Source organism: Scyliorhinus torazame, chromosome 19, assembly GCF_047496885.1.
Source record: "Scyliorhinus torazame isolate Kashiwa2021f chromosome 19, sScyTor2.1, whole genome shotgun sequence".
Lineage (NCBI taxonomy): Eukaryota > Metazoa > Chordata > Chondrichthyes > Carcharhiniformes > Scyliorhinidae > Scyliorhinus > Scyliorhinus torazame.
The window spans coordinates 67,352,280-67,375,871 of NC_092725.1; the positions used below are offsets into that span (position 1 = coordinate 67,352,280).

Consider the following 23,592-nt stretch of genomic DNA (forward strand, 5'->3'; position numbering starts at 1 on the left):
TGTGAATAGGTCAGTCATGTCAGCTTTGTTCAGTCAGGTGATGTTTTAAGAGCTATATTGATTTTAAGGGGAATTCTTTGCACCTTGGGGGCAAGAATCACAAGGGGCCCATATGTTGACACTACATTAAACAAGGTGTTCAGGAATGTTGTGGTTTACTGAGGCAGAAAGACCCTGAATTACTTTTGTCTCACACACCTTTCTGGATCTGTCCTAGCGTCACTGCTGCAATTCCATTCATTTCTGTTTAAAGTCACCCACGGTTAACTTGCACGGTACCTTAAACTCGCAGTGGGACCTTACTGGCTGAACTGAGAGGCGGAAGCTCAGGACCCTGAAGAAAGAAGCACCCATCTAAAGGAGATTGCATCCTGGAAACAAGAGCCTGCTGAGTTAGCCATCAAGAATGTAAGTGATTCCAGGAAAGTGATATTGAAAGACTAACCTGTAATTACAGATACTGTTCACGGTAAAACAAGAATGTTCATATAAAAGCTCTGAGAAACGATAGCTTTCAACTTTGCGACAGATAAGGCTCTCCTTTTCATGCGTGAAATTCAACAGTGAACTGTAATGTAATTTGCTGTCTTTTAAATTTAAATCGGTGGAAAGTATTATTTTAAAAGTAAATTTTTTAATTAGGTTGTCTGAAAATAGCGAATCAGCTCTAAAACATTTGTCCAAATGTTAATCGAAAACATTTTATTTCAATATTCTTGAAATATCTTTTTAAGTTGCAAAGTTCTATTTAATTTTTGGGACTGAAATAGTCTTCATTCCTAATGCTGTGATAAAGAATTTTACAGTAAAGTCAATGAGACAATTGCAACACATGTGCAGTGGCGGTTTCTGACACTATAATAGTAGGAGAGACATGTACAAGTTCAGAGGCAATAATACTTTTCACGTATAAATGTAAAATTGAAAATCATTGGAGAAGAATAGTGTTCGAATTTTCCAAACCTAGTTTAAATCCCTCACTACATTATAACTAGCCAATAATTTGCTGATAGTCATCCTAATGCTTCAATTTACATATCTGTGTTGTATAACTATCAATAATATATCCTCCAGGGCAGCACGGTGGCACAGTGGATAGCATCACGGCGCCGAGGTCCCAGGTTCAATCCCGGCTCTGGGTCACTGTCTGTGCGGTATTTGCACATTCTCTCTGTGTTTGCGTGGGTTTCACCCCCACAACCCAAAGATGTGCAGGGTAGGTGGATTGGCCACGCTAAATTGCCCCTTAATTGGAAAAAATGAATTGGGTACTCTACATTTATATTTTTAAAAAGCAATGAGTTCTCCAGTACTGTGTCTGTGACTGCACAATGTTAACCACCACTGATTTAAAATCCCGATATAAAACTGAATTTAAATACCCTTTCAATTTCAACATTCTTTTGTGATTGTAGTTCTAAATCCCTCTGGATTAGGCACTGCATAAACTGTTTGTTCAGATTGAAGGCTCCCAGCATGTTCCAAGTATCTGCCGCTGGATTCGGGGACAGAAACACTGGCGTCAAAAGGCCACAGATTCGCAGCATTGCAGGGGGCTAGCAGGCAGCTGTCATGGAGCTCGTAGCTCCAGTTGCCGATACGGCCCCCCGCACTTCCGGGTCAGAGGCTGCGCATGCACACAGCGGCATCCTCCAGCGACCGCTCTGTGCTCCATGGCAGACTCAGGCCGCCAACCTGGACCACGGAAATAGTGCCCCCGATCGGCCGCACGCCTGACCCAGACCACCCGCACAATAAAAGCCCAGTCCCGACTGAAGCCCCCCCCCCCTGCTCGGATCGGCCCGCCCCTGACTGTTGCGGCCCCGGACTGAGTCCGCAGCTGCCTCGCAAGTATCCCGAACGGGAGGAACCATGAGTAGTCCACGCCGTCGGGAATTCAGCTGGTCCGGGGCAGAGATTAGCGGGGCAGGCCTCAGGCAATGGCCTCAGGTGGCGGATAATCGGCACAGCGTACTCCCCGAGTACGCCGCTTTTCGGGGGGAGGGGGGAGGGCGGAGAATTGCTGAACTGGCGCCGGTCCCAATTTCATGGGGGAAACTGGATTCACAGCCTCGCGGCTGAATGTGATTTCAGCGCCGGGGTGCGGAGATTCCAGCCCCAGATACGCCGTATTGCTAAAACGCAGGCAAACGCTGTAGGCACGATTCTCCGGAAATATTTCCAAGTGTGGAAACGAGCGGGAACTGCCGCGAGCTTCCCGGCGCCCGGCCCAGCGAGGCCAGCACGGTATTCAATGTTAATTGGTTCACTTACCGAAGACCCAAGGGCTCACACCGCAAATGAAGGCAGCTAGCCGATTCGCTGGGACTGTGCTGGACAGCCCCACCCCTTCCCCACTAATAAGGCCGAGTTCCCAGGTTCGATCCCGGCCCTGGGTCACTGTCCGTGTGGAGTTTGCACATTCTCCCCATGTCTGCGTGGGTTTCACCCCCACAACCCAAAGATGTGCAGGTTAGGTGGATTGACCACGCAAAATTGCCCCTTAATTGGGAAAAAAACAATTGGGTACTCTAAATTTATTTTAAATTGAAATAAAATAAGGCCGAGCAGCACTTAAAACAGACTTGCACAGCCAACCCTACTCAGTTCACAGCCATGGCACCGATATGACCGGCCCCACGCTTCAAGGATGCAGACTACAGGATGTTGCCAGCAATATGTGGCACCGTGGTCAACACTGCTAGGGAGACAACAGCAATGACGTGGCAGCATGAGTGAAGGTGTCCAAGGCGTGGCCCAGTCGGTGATGATCATTACTGAGGGCCTTGGCAGAATGTCCGACTCTCTGGAGGCTGTCACCCAGTACCAGGCTGACTTTGATGAGGTGCTGCTGGACCTGTCCCGCGGCCAAGGTGCTGCAGAGCTTCTCCCAGTCACAGATGGGCAATGCCTAGGCACTGCAGAGCATGGCCCAGTCACTGAGGGGCATCGACTGAGGGGTGTTGACACAGTAGACATTGGTTGCCATCAGGGTGGCAGGGCTAGATGACACAGGAGCAGCCAGGCTCAATCCAGCTGCCCCTCCAGCCTGAGGTGAACCCCTGGGGCCTATGGGCACCGACCAGGAGGAGGGGGGCACATGGTAGATCCCAGGTCCTTCCGATGGACTAGTGATGGTGGCCACCAGCTCTCCCGAGTTTCCCCATCTGATGAGGCCTGTGCCCCTGCCTCCCCCATTCCCCCCCCCCCCCCCACCCACCCTGCTACCGAGCACAGGGGCAGTATGCCCAGTGCTCCCAGGCTATTTGTCTTTTGCTGCTTGTTATAACCTGCCTGCTTACCATTGGCTGGGGACTAATGACAATCCCACAATGCTGTGGGAGTATGAGCTTCCCCAATGAGGGGGCAGAGAAATTATTAGCAGACTCCCTGTATAAATAAAGCTGGCCAGTTTGGAACCAGCAGGAAGGAGTAAGCAGCAAGTGAGGTTGCTGCTGTTGTGTATATTATATGTTATTGTAAATAAATGTTATTTCTTTGTATCCTTGAACCTCGTGCTGGATTCTTCGTGGCCCTCACAAAACTGCTCAAATCCTCGAGTCCCCGCAGCAACCCGTCACATTTTCAAAAGGAGCCAATTGCTGGCGAGGCCAATGAATTCCAGGTGGTCGATTGATATGGGGTGGCTCTCATTAATTGTATGGAAATAGGGCTTAACTGATATAATTGGTTTCTCACCACGCTATGGCGAGATCCCGATTTGCCTATGGGAGGGGCCCAGTTGTATCACAAATGGTTTGGCGCTTGGCGCGATTCTCATTTTCCGCCTCTCCCCTTATTCACCGGCCTTGTCTCGCTCAAGCGAGAGCACCATGAGGCTGGAGAATTGCGCCTTACGCTTTGGCATCTTCATCAATACTTTGATCAAAGCAAATTACTGCAGGTATGATCCCAATTATGTCGGACGACATGGGTCGGGAGCATCATGATCGGGAATAGCAGGATTAGCACTGGGCGCAACACGGGCCAGAAAATCAAGCTCCTCATTTTACATTCCCACATAATCATAGAAGTAGGGGATTTGGTCCATCATACTAAGGTGGCCTTTTGAAAGAAGTACCCAATTAGTCCCACTCTGAAGGGGTTCTAGTCAGTTAAGACAGACAGTTTGAACCGTGGTGTCACATTTGACTCCGAAACGAGCTTCCAACAAAATGTTCGCATTATTACGATATACTGTCTATTTCAACCCCCTTTACTTTTCCCAAGTTCACCCTGTCTGATGCACGAAGCGTCAAGAACCACAAAGACATGTGCGACTTTAACCAAGGCTTTAATACACTACATAGGAAGCTTACCCGACACAGACGACCCCAGACAAAATGGGTCAGGTCTCAGAAGCTGGGTCTTATACTTAACTCTCGGGGGAGTGGCCAAGGCGGAGCTCTCCGTGGCCAGGTCAGGTTACATACAGGTGACCGAACCTCTACAGAGCTACAGTACAATACACAGGATTACAGGGCCACATTACACACAACTATTATATAACTATGTACAATGCTAGGGAAGTACAGTGGTGTATCACCACACTGTCTCAGCTCAACTTCTGCTGAAATGCTGGTTCAGACTTTGTGACCACGAGACTTGTCTATTCCAACGCATTCCCGACTGACCTCCCACATTCTACCCTCCAAAACCTGAGGCCATCCCAAGCACAGCTGCCTCTGTCTCCTCACATCAAATCGCATTCACCTCTGACCTCTGTACTCGCTAACCTAGACTGGCTCCAGTCAAGTAATGTCTTGATCTTAAAATTCTCATCCTTGTATTTAAATCCTTCCGTGGCTTTGTGTCTCCCTATCTCTGCTATCTCGTCCAGCCTCACAACCCTCTTGAGGTATCTGAAATCTTCCAATTCTGGCCTTTTGAGCATCCCCCATTTTAATTACTCCAGCGCTGGTGACCAGACCTTCTGCTGCCTGGGCCCTCGGCTCTGAAATCTCCTCCCTGCTCCTGTCTGCCTCTTTAACTCACTTCTTCCTTTACAACACTCCTTCAAACATGCCTAATAGTGCTAGATTTTGATAATCTTTTTTAAAAATAAATTTGAAGTACCCAATTCCTCTTTTTCTAATTAAAGGGCAATTTAGCGTGGCCAATCCACCTACCCTGCGCATATTTGGGTTGTGGGGGCCAGACCCACGCAGACACAGGTCCTCCTGCCGTGAGGCAGCAGTTCTAACCATTGCGCCACCGTGCCGCTCCCGACTTTTGATAATCTGACTTCATGGCCGGAATCTTCCATGTGCCTCTGACGGTGAATCCCCCGCTGCGGTGTGTATGGAATGGGAAACTCTGTCGGCCACGACAGGATCTCTTGATTCTCCACCTCCACAAACAATTTCTCTCTATGCGACTTGGTGCCGTACTTTGTTTTACATGTAAATTAGGAGCAGAATTAGGCCCCTTGAGCCTGCTCCGCCATTTGTAAGATTGTGTCTGATTTGTTTGTGTTTCAAGTTTCACATTCCCATCTATTCCTGATAAACTTTGATTCCCTTGGTAACAAAAAAATCAATCTACCACCGCCTTAAAAATATCCAATAATCCTGCATTCTAGGCAGAAAGTTCCAAAGTTGCATAACCCCTTGACAAGAAAAAGTTTCTCTATAATGCTCCTGTGCTGCACCAATTATAGGTGCAATATAATTGTAAACTGTCCCAGCAAACCTGTCTCCATGGCAATTACCCAGTTTGCCGCTGTCCTAGCAAAACAGGCAACTGCCCCGCATGTATTTCCTGTGGCCTGATACAACATACATAGACTTCCAACATTGTGCTGACAAATCCCTGCGTAGCAGATGTGTGGTGCACACATGCCTAACGTTGCCCAGCCTCTAATGCAGTCGTTCCAAACCGTTTCAGAAACACGGCATGGTTCAATGAGACAACAATTCCATGGCACAGCAACCTTTGTCAGCTGAATCGATTGCTCATAAACGTCATGTTGACAAATAAGGATCAAATGTATTCGTGTTTCAAATCCACCACAGAAAGCACGGTCTCCGACAGCGAACTCAGGCACGTTTTCAAAATCTGCTCAACGAGATTATTTCTAACTTTTCGTGACCCTAAACATGTTTGCCAACTTCTCTCTGCAGATGAGATATTCGGGTAAGGGGCAAATGGCATCTCCTGTCCATGAAAATCCAAAGGCCAAAGAGGCCTCATTGTACTGTCTCTGAACGCTTCTTACTTTTTTTCTCTTGGGGTTCCGATGTTGCATCAAGGATTGAATAAGTGTGGGGCAGCACCATGGCACAGTGGTTAGCACTGCTACCTCACGCCACTGAGGACCCGGGTCACTGACCATGTGGAGTTTGCACATTCTCCCAGTGTATGCGTGGGTCTCACTCCTGTTGCTAACTTGCTGTTGACTCTTAATTTGGCTCTGTTTAATTACTGTTAAACTCTTGTTTGCTCAAGAGTCACCAGGTATAAGACATAGGAGCGGAAGTAAGGCCATTCGGCCCATCGAGTCCACTCCACCATTCAATCATGGCTGATTTCAACTCCATTTATCCGCTCTCTCTCCATAGCCCTTAATTCCTCGAGAAATCAAGAATTTATCAACTTCTGTCTTAAAGACATTCAACGTCCCGGCCTCCACCGCCCTCTGTGGCAATGAATTCCACAGACCCACCACTCTCTGGCTGAAGAAATTTCTCCTCATCTCTGTTCTAAAGTGACTCCCTTTTATTCTAAGGCTGTGCCCCCGGGTCCTAGTCTCCCCTGCTAATGGAAACAACTTCCCTACGTCCACCCTATCTAAGCCATTCATTATCTTGTAAGTTTCTATTAGATCTCCCCTCAACCTCCTCAACTCCAATGAATATAATCCCAGGATCCTCAGACGTTCATCGTATGTTAGGCCTACCATTCCTGGGATCATCCGTGTGAATCTCCGCTGGACCCGCTCCAGTGCCAGTATGTCCTTCCTGAGGTGTGGGGCCCAAAATTGCTCACAGTATTCTAAATGGGGCCTAACTAATGCTTTATAAAGCTTCAGAAGTACATCCCTGCTTTTATATTCCAAGCCTCTTGAGATAAATGACAACATTGCATTTGCTTTCTTAATTACGGACTCAACCTGCAAGTTTACCTTTAGAGACTAGGACTCCCAAGTCCCTTTGCACTTCAGCATTATGAATTTTGTCACCGTTTAGAAAATAGTCCATGCCTCTATTCTTTTTTCCAAAGTGCAAGACCTCGCACTTGCCCACGTTGAATTTCATCAGCCATTTCTTGGACCACTCTCCTAAACTGTCTAAATCTTTCTGCAGCCTCCCCACCTCCTCCATACTACCTGCCCCTCCACCTATCTTTGTATCATTGGCAAACTTAGCCAGAATGCCCCCAGTCCCGTCATCTAGATCGTTAATATATAAAGAGAACAGCTGTGGCCCCAACACTGAACCCTGCGGGACACCACTCGTCACCGGTTGCCATCCCGAAAAAGAACCTTTTATCCCAACTCTCTGCCTTCTGCCTGACAGCCAATCGTCAATCCATGTTAGTACCTTGCCTCGAATACCATGGGCCCTTATTTTACTCAGCAGTTTCCCATGAGGCACCTTATCAAAGGCCTTTTGGAAGTTAAGATAGATAACATCCATTGGCTCTCCTTGGTCTAACCTATTTGTTATATCTTCAAAGAACTCTAACAGGTTTGTCAGGGACGACCTCCCCTTACTAAATCCATGCTGACTTGTCCTAATCCGACCCTGCACTTCCAAGAATTTAGAAATCTCATCCTTAACAATGGATTCTAGAATCTTGCCAACAACCGAGGTTAGGCTAATTGGCCTATAATTTTCCATCTTTTTTCTTGTTCCCTTCTTGAACAGGGGGGTTACAACAGCGATTTTCCAGTGACTTTTGAAAGATCATAACTAACGCCTCCACTATTTCTTCAGCTATCTCCTTTAGAACTCTAGGATGTAGCCCCTCTGGGCCCGGAGATTTATCAATTTTTAGGCCTTTTAGTTTCTCTAGCACTTTCTCCTTTGTAATGGCTACCATATTCAACTCTGCCCCCTGACTCTCCTGAATTGTTGGGATATTACTCATGTCTTCGACTGTGAAGACTGACGCAAAGTACTTATTTAGTTCCTCAGCTATTTCCTTGTCTCCCATCACTAGATTACCAGCATCAATTTTGGAGCGGCCCAATGTCAACTTTTGCCTCACGTTTGTTTTTAATGTATTTCAAGAAACTTTTACTATCATTCCTAATGTTACTGGCTAGCCTACCTTCATATTTGATCCTCTCATTCCTTATTTCTCTCTTTGTTATCCTCTGTTTGTTTTTGTAGCCTTCCCAATCTTCTGACTTCCCACTACTCTTTGCCACATTATAGGCTTTCTCTTTTGCTTTGATGCATTCCCTAACTTCCTTTGTCAGCCATGGCTGCCTAATCCCCCCTCTGATAACCTTCCTTTTCTTTGGGATGAACCTCTGTACTGTGTCCTCAATTACTCCCAGAAACTCCTGCCTTTGCTGTTCTACTGTCTTTCCCACTAGACTCTGCTCCCAGTCGATTTTCGTCAATTCCTCCCTCATCCCCCTGTAGTTACCTTTATTTAACTGTAACACCTTTACATCTGATTCTACCTTCTTTCTTTCAAATTGGAGATTGAATTCTACCATATTATGATAACTGCCTCCTAAGTGTTCCCTTACTTTAAGATCTTTAATCAAGTCTGGCTCATTACATAACACTGAGTCCAGAATGGCCTGTTCCCTCGTGGGCTCCATCACAACCTGTTCCAAAAAGCCCTCCTGTAAACATTCAATGAATTCCCTGTCCTTGGGTCCACTGGCAGCATTATTTACCCAGTCCACCTGTATATTGAAGTCCCCCATGATCACTGTGACCTTGCCTTTCTGACATGCACTTTCTATTTCGTGGTGCATTTTGTGCCCCTGGTCCTGACCACTGTTAGGAGGCCTGTACATAACTCCCATTATGGGTTTTTTTGCCTTTGTGGTTCCTCAACTCTACCCACACAGACTCCACATCATCTGACCCTATGTCGTTTAGTGCTATTGATTTAATTTCATTCCTAATTAACAAGGCAACCCCGCCCCCTCTGCCCACCTGTCTTTTCGATAGGTTGTGAATCCCTGGATGTTTAAATGCCAGTCCTGAACCCCCTGCAACCACGTCTCTGTGATGCCTACCACATCATACCTGCCAGTCACAAACTGGGCCACAAGCTCATCTACCTTGTTCTGTACACTGCGCGCATTTAAATATAGCACCTTTAATTCTCTGTTGACCGTCCCTTTTTGTTTTCTTAGTGTGGTGGACCTTGGTTTACTGAGCCTTTCCATACACTGTGTCATATTTTGTGGGATGGGGACTATCGTAACCTCTCCTGAGTTCTGTCTTTTCGTGCTTTTTTGTATTCCTAAGCAGCAACGATTCCCACTGATTACTTCACCTCTTGGTTCCCTGACTTTCCCTTCCCCCCCAATCTCTAGTTTAAAGTCCTATTGACCACCCTATTTACTCTTTTCGCCGGAACACTTGTCCCAGCTCGGTTCAGGTGGAGACCATCCCAACGGTATAGGTCCCCCCGTCCCAAAACTGATACCAGTGTCCCATGAAAAGGAACCCCTCTTTCCCACACCACTCTTTCAGCCACGTGTTAACTTCCCTTGTTCTTGCCTCCCTATGCCAATTTGCACGTGGCTCGGGCAGTAATCCGGAGATTATGACCCATGAGGACCTGTTTTTTAATTTGAATCCTAGCTCTTTATAATCTCTAAACAGGTTCTCTTTCCTAGACTTGCCTATGTTGTTGGTACCGACATGGACCACAACAACTGGATCCTTCCCCCTCTCTCTCCAGTATACTTTCAAGCCGGTCAGAGATGTCCCGCACCCTAGCACTGGGCAGGCAACATACCATGCGGGACTCTTTATCCTGCTCAAAAAGGATACTATCTATCCCCCTGATAATAGAATCCCCTACAACTACAACTTGCCTATTTACTCCCTCCCCTTGAATGGCCTGCTGAACCATGGTGCCTTGGTCAGCTGACTCATCCTTCCTGCAGCCCTGTTCGCCATCCACACAGGGAACAAGTGCCTCATACCTGTTGGACAGGGTCAAGGGCTGAGGCCTGAGTTCCTGACTGCTGGTTCCCTTTACCTGCCTGACTTGCAGTCACACCCTGCTGTCCCTGGCCACTGGCAGGATTTAAACTACTTACTCTGACAGGCGTGACTGCCTCCTGGAACACAGTGTCCAGTTAAGTCTCCCCCTCCCGGATGTGCCTCAGTGTTTGAAGCTCAGATTCCAGCTCATCAACTTTGAGCCGGAGCTCTTTGAGCAGCCAACATTTACTGCAGATGTGGTCACTGCAGCTCGCAATGGGATCTGCCAGCTCCCACATCAAGCAGCTCAAGCACATCACCTGACCAGCCATCCATAATTAATTAATTAGTTTAATTTAAGTTTACGAGTTTAGCTGTGTTTTTTTTCAATTTGGGGCAGATTTGCTAACAACCAATCAGATCACAGCTTCCTTCTGACGTCACTTTTGAAAAAAGTATCTTTCGATACCGCCACAAGGTTCAAAACCGAATACTGATCAAAGATTCGATACACCAGTTAGTAAGTTCAAATGCAATGCTCATTTATTTACACACAGTCAAATATACTCATGCATAAAACTCTACAACCTTAACTGTTACTACAAGCCTATACTTAGCTTCATGTGCCCACTCAGTCAGAGGGACAATGGCCGTTGCTCGGTTCTGAGGCTGCTGGGTTGAGCTGTTTACAGGATAGCAACTAAGAGCCTCTATCTCGTAGCGTGTGTTGACTTGGAACTTACTTGGTCTGGCGTAGCTTTAGCTGAGAGCCAAGGCCAAGAGAGAGATCCTCTCTTGGGGAGTCCTTTTTATACCCCAAAGGGCTTCGCATGCTTTTGGGCGGGCCTTGAACTTGGCCCCAATTAATTGGGCAGCTTCCCAATTGTCCTTATCGATTTTCCTCCAATAGAGGGGTGGGTTCCCTGATTGCTGGGCGTGCCCTAGGTGGCCATTGGTCTGCTTTGTTTTAGTCTCCTCTGGCACCGGGATGTCTGTCTTAGCATTGTTTACCTAAATGTTGCCTTTTGTTCCCGGGGATGGCTTATTAGTATGTAGATGGTTCTGCAGTACGGTCCTGTCTGAGAGCTATAGCTCTAATCAAAAGACAGACCTTGCACCTGCTTGCTTTTTCAGTATTGTCCAATTTTCCCTGCATTCTTTGCAACGTGTCCATTTTGTAATCGGGACATGGCCATCCCAGATGGCTATACCCCCATACCCCAAAGATGTGCGCAGGGTAGGTGGATTGACCACGCTAAATTGCCCCTTAACTGGAGACATTTTAATTAAGGATTGAATAAGTGGAAGAATCAAACTTATCCATTTCCTCTTAGATCGGGGGATATAAAATAGATCCGGCAAAGAAATGTGGATACAATCAATTTTGCTGCGTCTGCCAACTTGTGTTGTCTTGTTTTGCTATCAATAAAAAAAACGCGCGAACGCCATTGCTTGGTTTCCATGGTGATTATCACATCATCTCAATTTCACCCTTCAACCACCTGCGTTTAGAATGTTCACATTTTAGAATCGAAAATTCGACATTTAAAGCATTTGATGATTAATTTTCATGACTTTTAGGAGTTGTAATTTTGGTGGGAGGGAATATTGTTCAAGATGAAGCAGCATGTTTGTTTTAAATTGATTTTCGTTACCTTTTGTACAAAATTTCGTGGAACTCTTGGGACAGTTCTCACTGTGCGGCACACTGGTTGAAAACCACTGCTCTAATGCACCAAATTGCATATATCGCCATGGACAGACTGCCTACACGTTTTACATTAAAACGGAATTTGGAGTAGTGAAATTCAAAGGAACACAGCCTGTATCCCTGACCGATTTATCTCCCAAACAAAAGCCTTACAAAACTAGTGTTCTATCACAGTGCATTTCTTTAAATTTGACAAGTTAAGCCCTCGTCAGTTTAACAGTACTTTTCTTTTCACTTTTTAGCATTGAAGACGAGCGGAACAGTTTTCTTCTACAGTCACGAAACATTGAAAGCCTTTTTGTTCTCTCAGGTAACGGATGCTATAGGATGATAATGAGACTGCATGGCTGCATCAGCAACCCGGTCTCCATGGCAATTATCCAGCTTGCCCTACTTATTTCCACTGGCTTTAATCAAGTGCAACATCAAACTGTGGATCCGCTGATAGGGAATTCCCCATTCAGCGCTCTGTGGAATGCACCCATTGAACTATGTGACAGCAAATTTGGAATTATTGTCGACCTCAGCCTTTTTGAGATCATTGGAAGCCCATTAGAAACTGCTACAGGACAGCCCATTACGATATTCTACCACAACCGGCTTGGCTACTATCCATATTATGATGAGTTAACCAAAGAGTCGTTTAATGGTGGTATCCCCCAGCTGGCACCCTTGGACCTTCACTACACGAAGCTAGCTAAAGATTTTCAGTACTACATTCCTTCAAAAACAGGTCCTGGACTTGCGATCATAAACTGGGAAAACTGGAGACCTCAGTGGATACGAAACTGGGACCAAAAAGATATTTACAGGATAAAATCTGTCGAGCTGGTTATGCAACGGAACCAGTCGTTAGATATGAGCGGTGCGACTCTGATTGCCAAGAGTGAATTTGAAGAGCAGGCAAAAGAGTTGATGTTAAAAACGTTAAAAATAGGGAAGTCACTGAGACCCAATCATCTCTGGGGATATTACTTATACCCAGAGTGTTACAATTACCACTACAAGGATAACATTATTAACTACACGGGGAGTTGTCCTGACATTGAAATCGCAAGGAATAATGAGCTTCTCTGGCTGTGGGATGAAAGCACGGCGCTGTTTCCCTCTATCTACCTGCAGACAACACTGCGGGATTCAGTTGCTGCGGCTAAGTTTGTGCGTCACCGTGTTCAGGAAGCAAAGCGGGTGGCATTACTCTCCAGCCAGGAATATACACCACCTCTGTACGTTTACACCAGGCCAGTATTCACAAATGCTCAGGATGAATACCTATCTGAGGTAAGCTAACTCGGGCGTACAGGAAGAAAAACAAACCTTTAGCTATTCGCCAAAGTAGGTCAAAAGCATCACAATTTCCTGTAGTTTTGGGCTGCTACAAATAAAAACTGGGGTGGTGGTGTGTATCTTGCAATGCAACATCAAATGTATTGTGGTGAGATGGAATTAATTTCTTCAGATAAAATTTGGAATGTATTGTTCTTTTTTTGCAGACTGATCTTGTTCACACAATTGGAGAAAGTGCTGCTTTGGGAACAGCTGGATTTGTTATTTGGGGTAGTTTAAGTATGACTGAAACAGAGGTAAATATTATTGACATTTACTCGTTTATGTGATAGATGCATCGTTCGCATTGCAGTTGTTTGGGATTGTCAAAACCTGTTCTCTCTAATTCGTCAGTGAATTAGTGCATTAGCTGTGGTGAAACCAGTGTACACAGGCCTTGGTAATCTGAAGTTTGACCACCTGTCCACGATTTCTTTCACGTTTCACGTGAATCATCAAATGGGCAAGCTACAGCTGCTGGTGTCTGTGTGACTGGGATCCATTATAACCATTAACTTTAGATCTGGAGGGATTAAAATAGATTAAAAACAAATGCACTCATTATCTTTTAATCCTTCCATTTGAAACCAGGATGGGGGAGAGGTGTTTTGTGACCTGCGAGTACATTACCTGTTATTCTTCTTCTTGGCCAGTCCCTCAAAATCGAGGATAACTTGCTTCCACAAGTTCCTGGGTCTTCCACACTAAAGTTCTGTGGTGACTGAGAATCCAAATGCATGACCTACATCTTCTGTCACAGGTGGGGCAACATCCCCACCGACACCTGGGAACCCGTGGCCCAAGACCGCCTGAAATGGGGGAAAAGCATCTGGGAAGTGATGTGTTGGGTAGGCTGAGTCGATGTGGACCAACACTTGATAAGATGCAACACGATTTTATTTAACATCTAAACTATTATACATGTTTAACTGTGGGTTGACACTATGCTAACTTGACTGGAGACCTGATACTAGCCTAACATGACTTCCGAGCTACCATATGGTGTTTGCACTGCCCAGCTCACTAACCCTGGCTGTCTCAGAGGCTGGGTCCCGAGAGAGCGGGAAAACTGGTGCCCTCTGGCTTTATAGTGGTCGTGACTGTCTGGTGATTGGCTGCTCTGTTCTGTGTGCTTACTAGCCATCCTGTGTATCAATCACTACCTGTCTGCATGCCATTATATACATAGATATTATGACAGGAAGGAGCTGAACACCTCGAGTTCCAGCAAAAGGAACGTGCAGCAACCTGAGCCCGGGGTGGGGGAGGGGGCGGGTCATGGAAAATGCTTCCGGGACATCCTCAAAGCGTCCTTGAAGAAGTGTAACATCCCCACCGACCCCTGGGAACCCATGGCCGAAGACCGCCTGAAATGAGGGAAAAGCATTTTCCGGGCTCTGGTTGCTGCACGTTCCTTTCGCTGGACTCGAGGTAGTCAGCTCCTTCCCGGATGCTTTTCCTCCATTTCAGGCGGTCTTGGGCCACGGGTTCCCAGGTGTCGGTGGGGATGTTGCACTTCCTCAAGGACGCTTTGAGGGTGTCCCGGAAACATTTTCCATGCCCACCCCCTCCCGGGCTCACTTGCCACGTCATAGCTCTAAGTAGAGATTTGCCCAATTGTATCCCACTGATCTGGGTAATCTATTTCATCAACTATGCAGGTAGTTATGTTGCATTTTATTCATGATTGCTTCCAGGAGAGCATATGACAATGGTGTTTCTTTGTTAAATTATAGGATGTAAATTTAACATTGATGTTTACAGATCTGGAACTCGCAGTGATCATTTAAAAAAAAATTTAGAGTACCCAATTCATTTTTTCCAATTAAGGAACAATTTACCATGGTCAATCCACCTAGCCTGCACATCTTTGGGTTGTGGGGGCAAAACCCATGCAAACACGGGGAGAATGTGCAAACTCCACACAGACAGTGGCTCAGAACCGGGATTGAATCTGGGACCTCGATGACATGAGGCACCAGTGCTAACCACTGCGCCACCTTGCTGCCCCGCCGTGATCATTTTAGATGTGCACTCAAAAATGAAATAAAGTTGTGCCTTCTCTTTGTGCGTCAGTGGTGGCATTAGTTGCAAGCACTCTTGCTTCTGGGTTGAAAGGTTTAAAGTTCCACTCCAAAAGTCTAAGCTGTATTGGAGTGCTGCACTATTAGAGATGCTGGGAAGGTGGCAAAGGGCAATAGAGGGTGAAAAAAGCGTTGTTGAAGCTACCAACAGCAACAATGGCTTCCTCAGCCATATAGTGCAAGGGGTGGGTCTCATAACCTATCACTGGCAGGGCAGCCTCTGATTCACCTGCCCCGCCAGCGACCTAGTGATTAGAGGATTGGGGCACCATCTTTAGAGTCTGCCCCAGCACAAAGGAGTTCACCATCACCTGTTGTCCCCCCACCCCCCCAAACAGACATTCCCCCCTCCAGCACTGCCTCGGTATAGTTCCCAGGCATTGTGCCGGCAGTGTCAAGGAAGTGCTCGGACCCTCAATATGAAATATTCCACAGCATGATTTTTGAAGAAGATTAGGAAGTTATCCCTTGTGTCCTGGCCAATGTTTATGCCTCAATCAACATCCTAAAATCAATTCTCCAGTCATTATCTTTGTGGGAGTTTTTTTGTGTGAGTTGAGAATGGTTTTAGTGCATTGTAAAGTAGAGGAAAAACAAGTTTGAAGTTATTTAGCCAATAGAGACACATCAATATCCCTTTAACATTTGACTATACAATTAAGCAAACTATTTTGATGGGTTCGTATTCCTCAATGTTGTATTTATGATCTTTGTGAACAGATCTTTCGCCATGAATGACTTAATAGGCATCAAACTACCCACAAAAAAAAGCTAGAAACTGCGAAGCCTGCAGTGCTAACCACTGTGCCACCGTGAAAGACTTTGGATCAAATTCCGTCATTCTGTGCACATTTGTATGGGAGCTGTAAGTCAGTGGCCTATGTTTGTTGAAGGATGTGGATAGTGATGGATGAGTGTCCATGAAATATGGAAGAAATTTTGAAGCTCCTCTTGCACCATGAGGACATATAGAGTGCGATAAAACTGCCTTGCCGTGCCCGACGCGAGACACAACGAGGCCGTTAAATCTCATGAGAGGCCTCTGGCGAAATTTGCGATGCTGGGAAAATCTTGAGAGATCTAACAAGATTTTGCAAGATGTCGTGATCTGGATCTTATCCTTGCTGGTCGAGATCCAAATATACATATTTAAATAAGGTGCATTTAAATATATCGGCGCCCAATTCTCCCAAGGGACTCTTTTTTTTTTGGCCTCGGCGAGTATAATGACCCAGAAGAGGCTGACAATAAACATAATATAGATTTATTATGAGAGTCTGCGTAATGCAGTATCTCTCTCCCAGTGCAATCGTAGCTGGGAGGGCTTCTCTCTCCAGGCGCTGAATGGGGCCTGCTTTTAATCTTGGCTCAGAATGACCTCAAAGAGGTTGGCCTCTGCCCCTTACATGGGAGCTCGTACTCCACAAGCTTCAGGGGGAGATCAATGATTGTTTCCCTGTGTTATGACACCCCTCCGGCCCAAAGTCCGAATGCACCTCAAAGTCTGAAAGCTCCCCTTCAGCCGCCAATGAAGGGATTCTTCTGTGCCACTTCGCCTGCGACTGCGGCGGGGCCTGGTGGAGTGTATTGAGCAGCTGCTTTCTGATCAACCACAGAACAGCAATAACCGGGACCTTGGAGCTGGACACGCTGTAGCCCGCTGGTGCGGACATGTCTGTGTCCATGTCGGAACCCGAATCGTGATCCTCATGCTGGATCGGGTGCGGCGTCCCGAATGGGCTGGCACACCAGGCATCTTTTCACAACTCTCGATATCCCCTTCGATTCCTGCCCACCAAACATGACTCCGGGCCAACATTTTCATCTTCAACGCTCCCGAATGGCCACAGTGTATCCTGTAGCAGGGCCTCCCAACACTGTGGAGGGGGATGACCTCCCGAGCACCCCACAATATAACACCATCCCCCAAACTAAGCACGGAGAACTTCTGAGCGAAAGGCCAAAGAGGCACTGGGAGGGCTTCCTTTGTACCATCCCTCAGCAGCATGAGCTGCACCTCCGTCAACTCCTAAGTCTCGCTGTGTCCACGCACGCACCTGAGTAGCTGTCCACGCACGCACCTGAGTAGCCGTCAATGGCAAGATGTCCATAAGATTTAGCATCACAATCACCTCGTCTGCTGCAGGCAGGGACAGGGCATTCATGGTTAACAGCTGAGGGCGTCGGCATGGGCAATCGTGGTTCCCAAGCAGCGCTGAAAAGAGTATTCTTACACAACCAGGAGGAGCGTCCAATGCTGGATCCTGACCAATATGATTGGCGGGATACCCTTATCCTGAAAAGGCCAAGCAACGGCTTGTGGTCTGTGACGATAAAGAAATGGCGCACATACATGTATTGATTAAACGTTTTAACACCGAAAATCACAGCCAAACCTTCTTTCCCTATTTACGCATAACGCGTTCGGTGGCCGCCAGGGTCCTAAAGATGAAGGCAATTGGGCATTCATTGCCATCATACCACCCATGGGCCAGCACTGACCCGATACCGTAAGGGGAACATCAAGGGCAGCATGGTGGCGTAGTGGTAGCCCTGCAGCCTCACGGCGCCGAGGTCGCTGGTTCGATCCCGGCTCTGGGTCACTGATCATGTGGAGTTTGCACATTCTCCACGTGTTTGCGTGGGTTTCGCCCCCTCAACCCAAAGATGTGCAGGGTAGGTGGAGTGACCACGCTAAATTGCCTCTTAATTGGAAAAATGAATTGGGCACTCTAAATTTATATTAAAAAAAAAGAAGTTGTTTCAAAGAAAGATGCCTCTTGAGAGCAACGAATGCCTCATTCTGATAAGTGGCCCAGCCCCACTCCCGGTACTTCCTCAACAGTTCACGGAGTGGAGCCAGTAGAGTGGCCAGGTTGGCAATAAAACTTCCCCATAATAATTGACTAGACCCAAAAAATACGACAGCTCAGCGGTGTTCCACGAGATCGGATCCCCCTTTAGGACACAAACATTTTCCTCCACTAGGTGCGGACTGTTACTGTCCATCCAGTAACCCAAATAGGTCACTACCTTAGCACAGAAACACACTTACTGTGCTTCAGTCTGGCATCCACATGGGCAAAACGACAGAGCACTTCCTGGTGATTTGCTATATTCACTCCTTGGGCCTGGTAACCAGTGCATCGTCCAAATAGGTCCAGATCCCAACTTGTTAGGTAGAGACTGGCTGAGAGTCCTCACGTTCGATTGGCAAGCGGTCTTTCGGATGGGCAGCGGGAGTCTCTACGACATGCTGGGTCTGTCCCATACGCACTGCTCCCAAATGTTACACGAAGATGCACCACCTGCAGGATCTAGGGGTTATCCAGTCTGTTCAGTTCGCAGAATGGTCCGCACTTGTCGTGCCGGTGATGAAGCCCGATAAATCCCCACAAAGCCAAACCGTTTTAAACTTACCGTGAACAGAGCTTCACGGCTGGACTGCTGCCTGATGTCCCAGGTCTAAAATTTATATGCCAGGTTGGCTGGAGGCTGCTCATTCTCGAAGCTGAATATGAGCCACGAGTACTTGCAGGGGTAATTCAACCAGGCCCAATCCCTGGCAGTGCCAACCTGGCACCAGGCACCTTGGCACTGGCATCCTGGCAGTGCCTCTGCCAGACTGCCAGTGGCACACTGGCACTGCCAGGGTGCCCAGGTGCCAACAGGAGTGCCAGGGTACCACCCTTCCGAGGGCCCGACCATCCGGGGCCCTCCAATGGCCTGTAAGACCCCCACAGGTGCCGTTAGACCTGGTCCACATTTGTGTGGACCAGTGTTAAACAGTTCATGGTGGGGTCTCTCAGGCATATGCATTCGATCCGGACCTCGTGAGAATCCAGCGCAGACATGTTTAAGTGAGCCTAACTGCTCACTTAAAATATGTAAATCTGGATGCCACCCAGTGAGGGCGAGATCCAGGTTGCGACGTCTGGCAAGGTCTCATTAGATTTTGCGAGGCGTCCCGAGAGTCGCAACTTTTGAAAGAGGCCCCGAGTTGGGCGCAACAAGATCATTTGATTGAGCCCTTCTAGTTTTCATGCTTAAAATTGCTGAAACATAACTGGTCTTTGCAGCCTGAGGGCCAAAGTGAACAATTAAAAAAAATTTTTTTTTTTTAAATTTGTATTACATTTTGCACAATTGATTAAATCACTGTTTTCTAAATACAATGAATGTATTTGGAGATGAACACATCAAAATAAATTTTCAGTGCTGGAACACTTTTGAATAAGAGCCAATCAAGTGTTAGAAATTTGGAGATAGAATAAAACTGGGGTGTAAGTAGAAATTTAACCAAGCCATTTATTAGATAAATTATTTTTATATAATTGACAAAATTGTCCAGGCATTTCACTTAGTTGCAGAGACAAAATAATATTTGAAAGAAGACAAAGAAACCCTAACCTGGCGGTTAAAATTTGCAAACAATTTAATAATATTTAATTCAACTGTGGAGTTTTAAATAAAAATTTAAAGTACCCAATTCTTTTTTCCCAATTAAGGGGCAATTTAGCGTGGCCAATCCACCTACCCTGCACATTTTTGTGTTGTGGGGGTAAAACCCACGCAGACACAGGGAGAATGTGCAAGCTCCACACGGACAGTGACTCAGAGCCGGGATCGAACCCAGGGCCGGGATCGAACCCAGGGCCGGGATCGAACCCAGGTCCTCGGCACCATGAGGCAGCTGTACCAAACACTGTGCCACCATCATCTGAGGAATCAATGAGCAACTACAAATTAACCTCAATTAAAAGCAAAATATTGCAGATGCTGGGGGATTTGAAATAAAATCAGTAAGTGCTGAAAGAATGGAGCCGATCTGGCAGAACTCAGAAGAGTGAGAAGAGTTCTGAAGAAGAATATATTGGACGTGGCTCACTCTTCGCAGGTGCTCAGTGTTTCTATTTTAAATAAACTTGATTCTTGCACCTTTGAGGCAGGTCATGTTAACAAGATGGGCATCATAACTGTGCAGTATTACAAGAATATGTCTGTACTTTTACTAAATGTTAAATTGTACGTCAATAGTTTATCATAGTTAGATCTGGAAGAAATCACTTTTCATTCTGTGTTGTGTTTTACAGAGCGTGTGTTTGGCTATTGCTGACTATGTTAAGGAAATCCTGAATCCTTATATTGTTAACGTGACATCTGCTGCAAAGCTCTGCAGTAAAATACTGTGTCAGAAGAAAGGGAGGTGTGTGCGGAAGAATTGGGACTCCACCCATTACCTGCATTTGAACCCTGCAAGCTTCAGAATAAGACGATCAGACGATGGATACACAGTCATAGGACGAGCTTCCTTTGAAGATATTGTCTTCATGGCAGAAAAGTTCACTTGCCAGTGCTACACAGGGCAAAACTGTGAGCCTGCCGATGACGTAGTAAACTATGTAACCGAACTGGATGCTTGCATTGAGCCTTATAATTGCATCAACTTAAATCCCAATACAGAATTGTCCACTAAATCAAACATAATTGATCCAACTAATTCAACTTCAGCTAACTCAACCTTAGCTACTCCTTCCCAAAATCATGCTTGCTCTGTGCATGGTCACCTTTCCTCCAATTTGGGCCTGATGTTTAGTGTATTTTATATAACGCATCAAATGTGTTTTTTTTGGTAAATGCACTCAATTCCTTTCTGACTAAATATGTTTTGTCTTCCTTCATGATAAGCTAGAATTTAACTTGGATTCTCATCGGGAATACTTAAAGAGTGATCTGATGGCATAGTTCAGTTAGTGTACAAATGTGAATGTTTTGTCCTTGGATATATCAGAATGTTCTGTACTTCAAATGGTTGGTCAGTCTGGTAATTCAGCCTTTTGAGTGCTTGACCCCGAATTTACATGTTGCATGTTTGATTTATGTGGATCATGTCACTCAAGACTCATTTGTTTTAGATGGGTGAATTTTGTCAGTGTGCAGATATATACTGAATAAAGTTGCCACTGAACTGATTATGGATTATTCAAAAATGTGATCAATCTCGATGGATAACTGCACAATAATATGTGTTCCTATGTCACAGAGTAATGATTCTGTTGCACTTTGAGTGCACATTTATAACTTGAGGACCTGTGAAACAAAATCTTTTATGGATGATAGGATCGTAAGAAAATAGAACAGTAGTAGACCATCGTGCCTCCTCCGCCATTCAGTATGATCACAGCTGATCTGCTTGTGGCCTTAACTCCACTTTCCTTCTTGCCCTGACTTCCTCGTGGATCCAAAACCTTTCCAAGTCACGCCTTAAATACACAAGTCCCGAAAGATGTGCTTGTTAGGTGAATTGGACATTCTGAATTCTCCCTCAGTGTATCCGAACAGGTGCCGGAATGTGGCGACTAGGGGATTGTCACAGTAACTTCATTGCAGTGTAAATGTAAGCCTACTTGTGACACTAATAAAAATTATTATTATTATTCATTGATCCAGCTCCATTGTTCTCTCAGGAATAGAATTCCAAAGATCAACCAGCCTCTGGGGGAAGAAATTCCCCCTCATCACCATCTTAAATGGGAGATTGCTGGTATTCCCCCAGTTCTAGATTACCCACAAGGGGAAACATGCTCTCAGCATCTACCTTTTGTCATAAATGTTTCAGGAAGATCACGTCATTCTTCTGAACTCCATTGAGTATAGGCCCAACCTTTGTCCAAAAAGGCAATCTTTTCATCCCAGGAATCAGCATAATGAACATAGAACATAGAATTTACTGTGCAGAAGGAAGCCATTTGGCCCATCGAGTCTGCACTGGCCCTTGGAAAGACCACCTACACTTCCACCCTATCCCCATAACCCCTCCTAACCTTTTTGGACACGAAGGTCAATTTAGCAAGGCCAATCCACCTAACCTGCACATCTTTGGACTGTGGGTGGAAACTGGACCACCCGGGGGAAACCCACGCAGACACAGGGAGAACATGCAGACTCCGCACAGACAGTGACCCAAGCCGGGAATCGAACTTGGGACCCTGGAGCGGGGAAGCTACAGTGCTAACCACTGTGCTGCCATGCCGCCCTCTGAACCTTCTCTGAACTGTTTCCAATGCAAGTATATCCCTCCTTAGGTAAGGAGACCAAAATGACACAGTACTCTGGGTACAGTCTCACCAATGCTCTGTACAGTTGTGCATATTCCTCCCTGTGCTCTTTCAGTCAGGGACAAGCCTGTATATGCCTATGTTAAGGGTTTGTGCCTGAGCGTTGCCGATCAGGTTAAGTGCTGTACTGCAAAGAAAACTGTTGCATCCCAAAAGCTTTGGGATGCTGATAAAGTATGTATGAAACTAATGGAAGACATGTAATTTGGGACAAGCTTGTAATTTGACCGAGAGATGCTACAGAAAATGGAAACTTTCATGCTGGTGCAGGAGTGGCTATGCATCTAGAGCTCAGAGGAGATCTAGTATTCATGGACAAGATGGGTTGAATGGCCCCCTTCTGTTCTGTATGATTTCTATGGTTCTATGGATTGCTCCAGAGCTAGCAAAACTTGCCCAGAAAACACTTTTAATGTCAGCTATAACTTGGGAAGCCAATTGTGATCAGCAGAGACAGTGGAGATGGCTTTATTATGTTGTCAAAATCAAAGGGTTGTCACCATTCCAGAACAGTTCTGGAGTTTCCAGGAATTCACCATTTATCTCCAGACCAATGCAACCCAAGGGGAAAAAGTTCAGCATCATTAAATAAAATGTGCACCTTTCATTTTCTTTGACCACTTCCATTTATTAGTCACACAGATATTGAGGTTCAATTAAGGTCTGAATTTTATGTTCAGGGCATGCCCAAGGTTGGCATGGACGAGAGCACGTTGTTAATACGGTGTTATGCTGGCTGGCCAATGTTAGGCCATGCAGCTTGATACGTGCTCTGTGTAAGTCTGAGCTCTGCCGGGGCGATGGCAGGGTAAGATGTGGGCAGGCACCAAGAAACGGGAAGGCGGAAGCTGCCAGAGGGAGCTGCGGACCAGTAAAAACTAAATATCAGCGGAAAAATTGTGCCACGAGTGTCTGGGTAGCACAATCATCCACAGGTTTCAGTCCCCAGATATGTTAATTTTATTTGAGCACTGATCATTCATCCTGCCCTGGTTGCAACATAAACGCAACGGTCGCCTTGCCAGCCGGCCCACCTGCCAACCATAAAGGCTGATGGGCAACATAAAATCCCAGTTCATTGCTGTTTAATTTGGCTTTTTGGTTATCGGCGGGCGTGGTTGCCACTCGCCTGCCCGCTGACCAAAATGTTGTGCAAGGGCGCAATGACATCGGGATGCCCGCCTGATGTCTTCTCATGCGGTTTTACGTGCTTCTCGGTCGGGCAT

General features: G+C 46.2%; 1 protein-coding gene across 2 annotated transcripts; it reads left to right on the plus strand.

The window, feature by feature from the left end:
- LOC140396186 (hyaluronidase PH-20-like) lies at positions 1 to 22,970 on the plus strand. Of its 2 annotated transcripts, none has more exons than XM_072484450.1 (4): positions 1 to 408; positions 12,081 to 13,119; positions 13,332 to 13,421; positions 20,342 to 22,970. In XM_072484450.1, exons 2-4 carry the CDS (start codon positions 12,166 to 12,168, stop codon positions 20,882 to 20,884), a joined length of 1,587 nt encoding a protein of 528 aa, XP_072340551.1. In that variant the 5' UTR covers positions 1 to 408; positions 12,081 to 12,165; the 3' UTR covers positions 20,885 to 22,970. The 2 variants fall into 2 exon arrangements, with proteins under 2 accessions (XP_072340551.1, XP_072340552.1); XM_072484451.1 differs by lacking the exon at positions 1 to 408 and adding an exon at positions 10,545 to 10,647.
- The last annotated feature ends 622 nt before the right edge of the window (positions 22,971 to 23,592 follow it).

Bases quoted from the DNA above. Each gene is read 5' to 3' on its own strand.
- LOC140396186 (XM_072484450.1), top strand. From the start codon at position 12,166: ATGATAATGAGACTGCATGGCTGCATCAGCAACCCGGTCTCCATGGCA. The intron at 13,120-13,331 runs GTAAGCTAACTC...CTTTTTTTGCAG, and splicing joins AGGATGAATACCTATCTGAG to ACTGATCTTGTTCACACAAT. The intron at 13,422-20,341 runs GTAAATATTATT...TGTGTTTTACAG, and splicing joins TAAGTATGACTGAAACAGAG to AGCGTGTGTTTGGCTATTGC.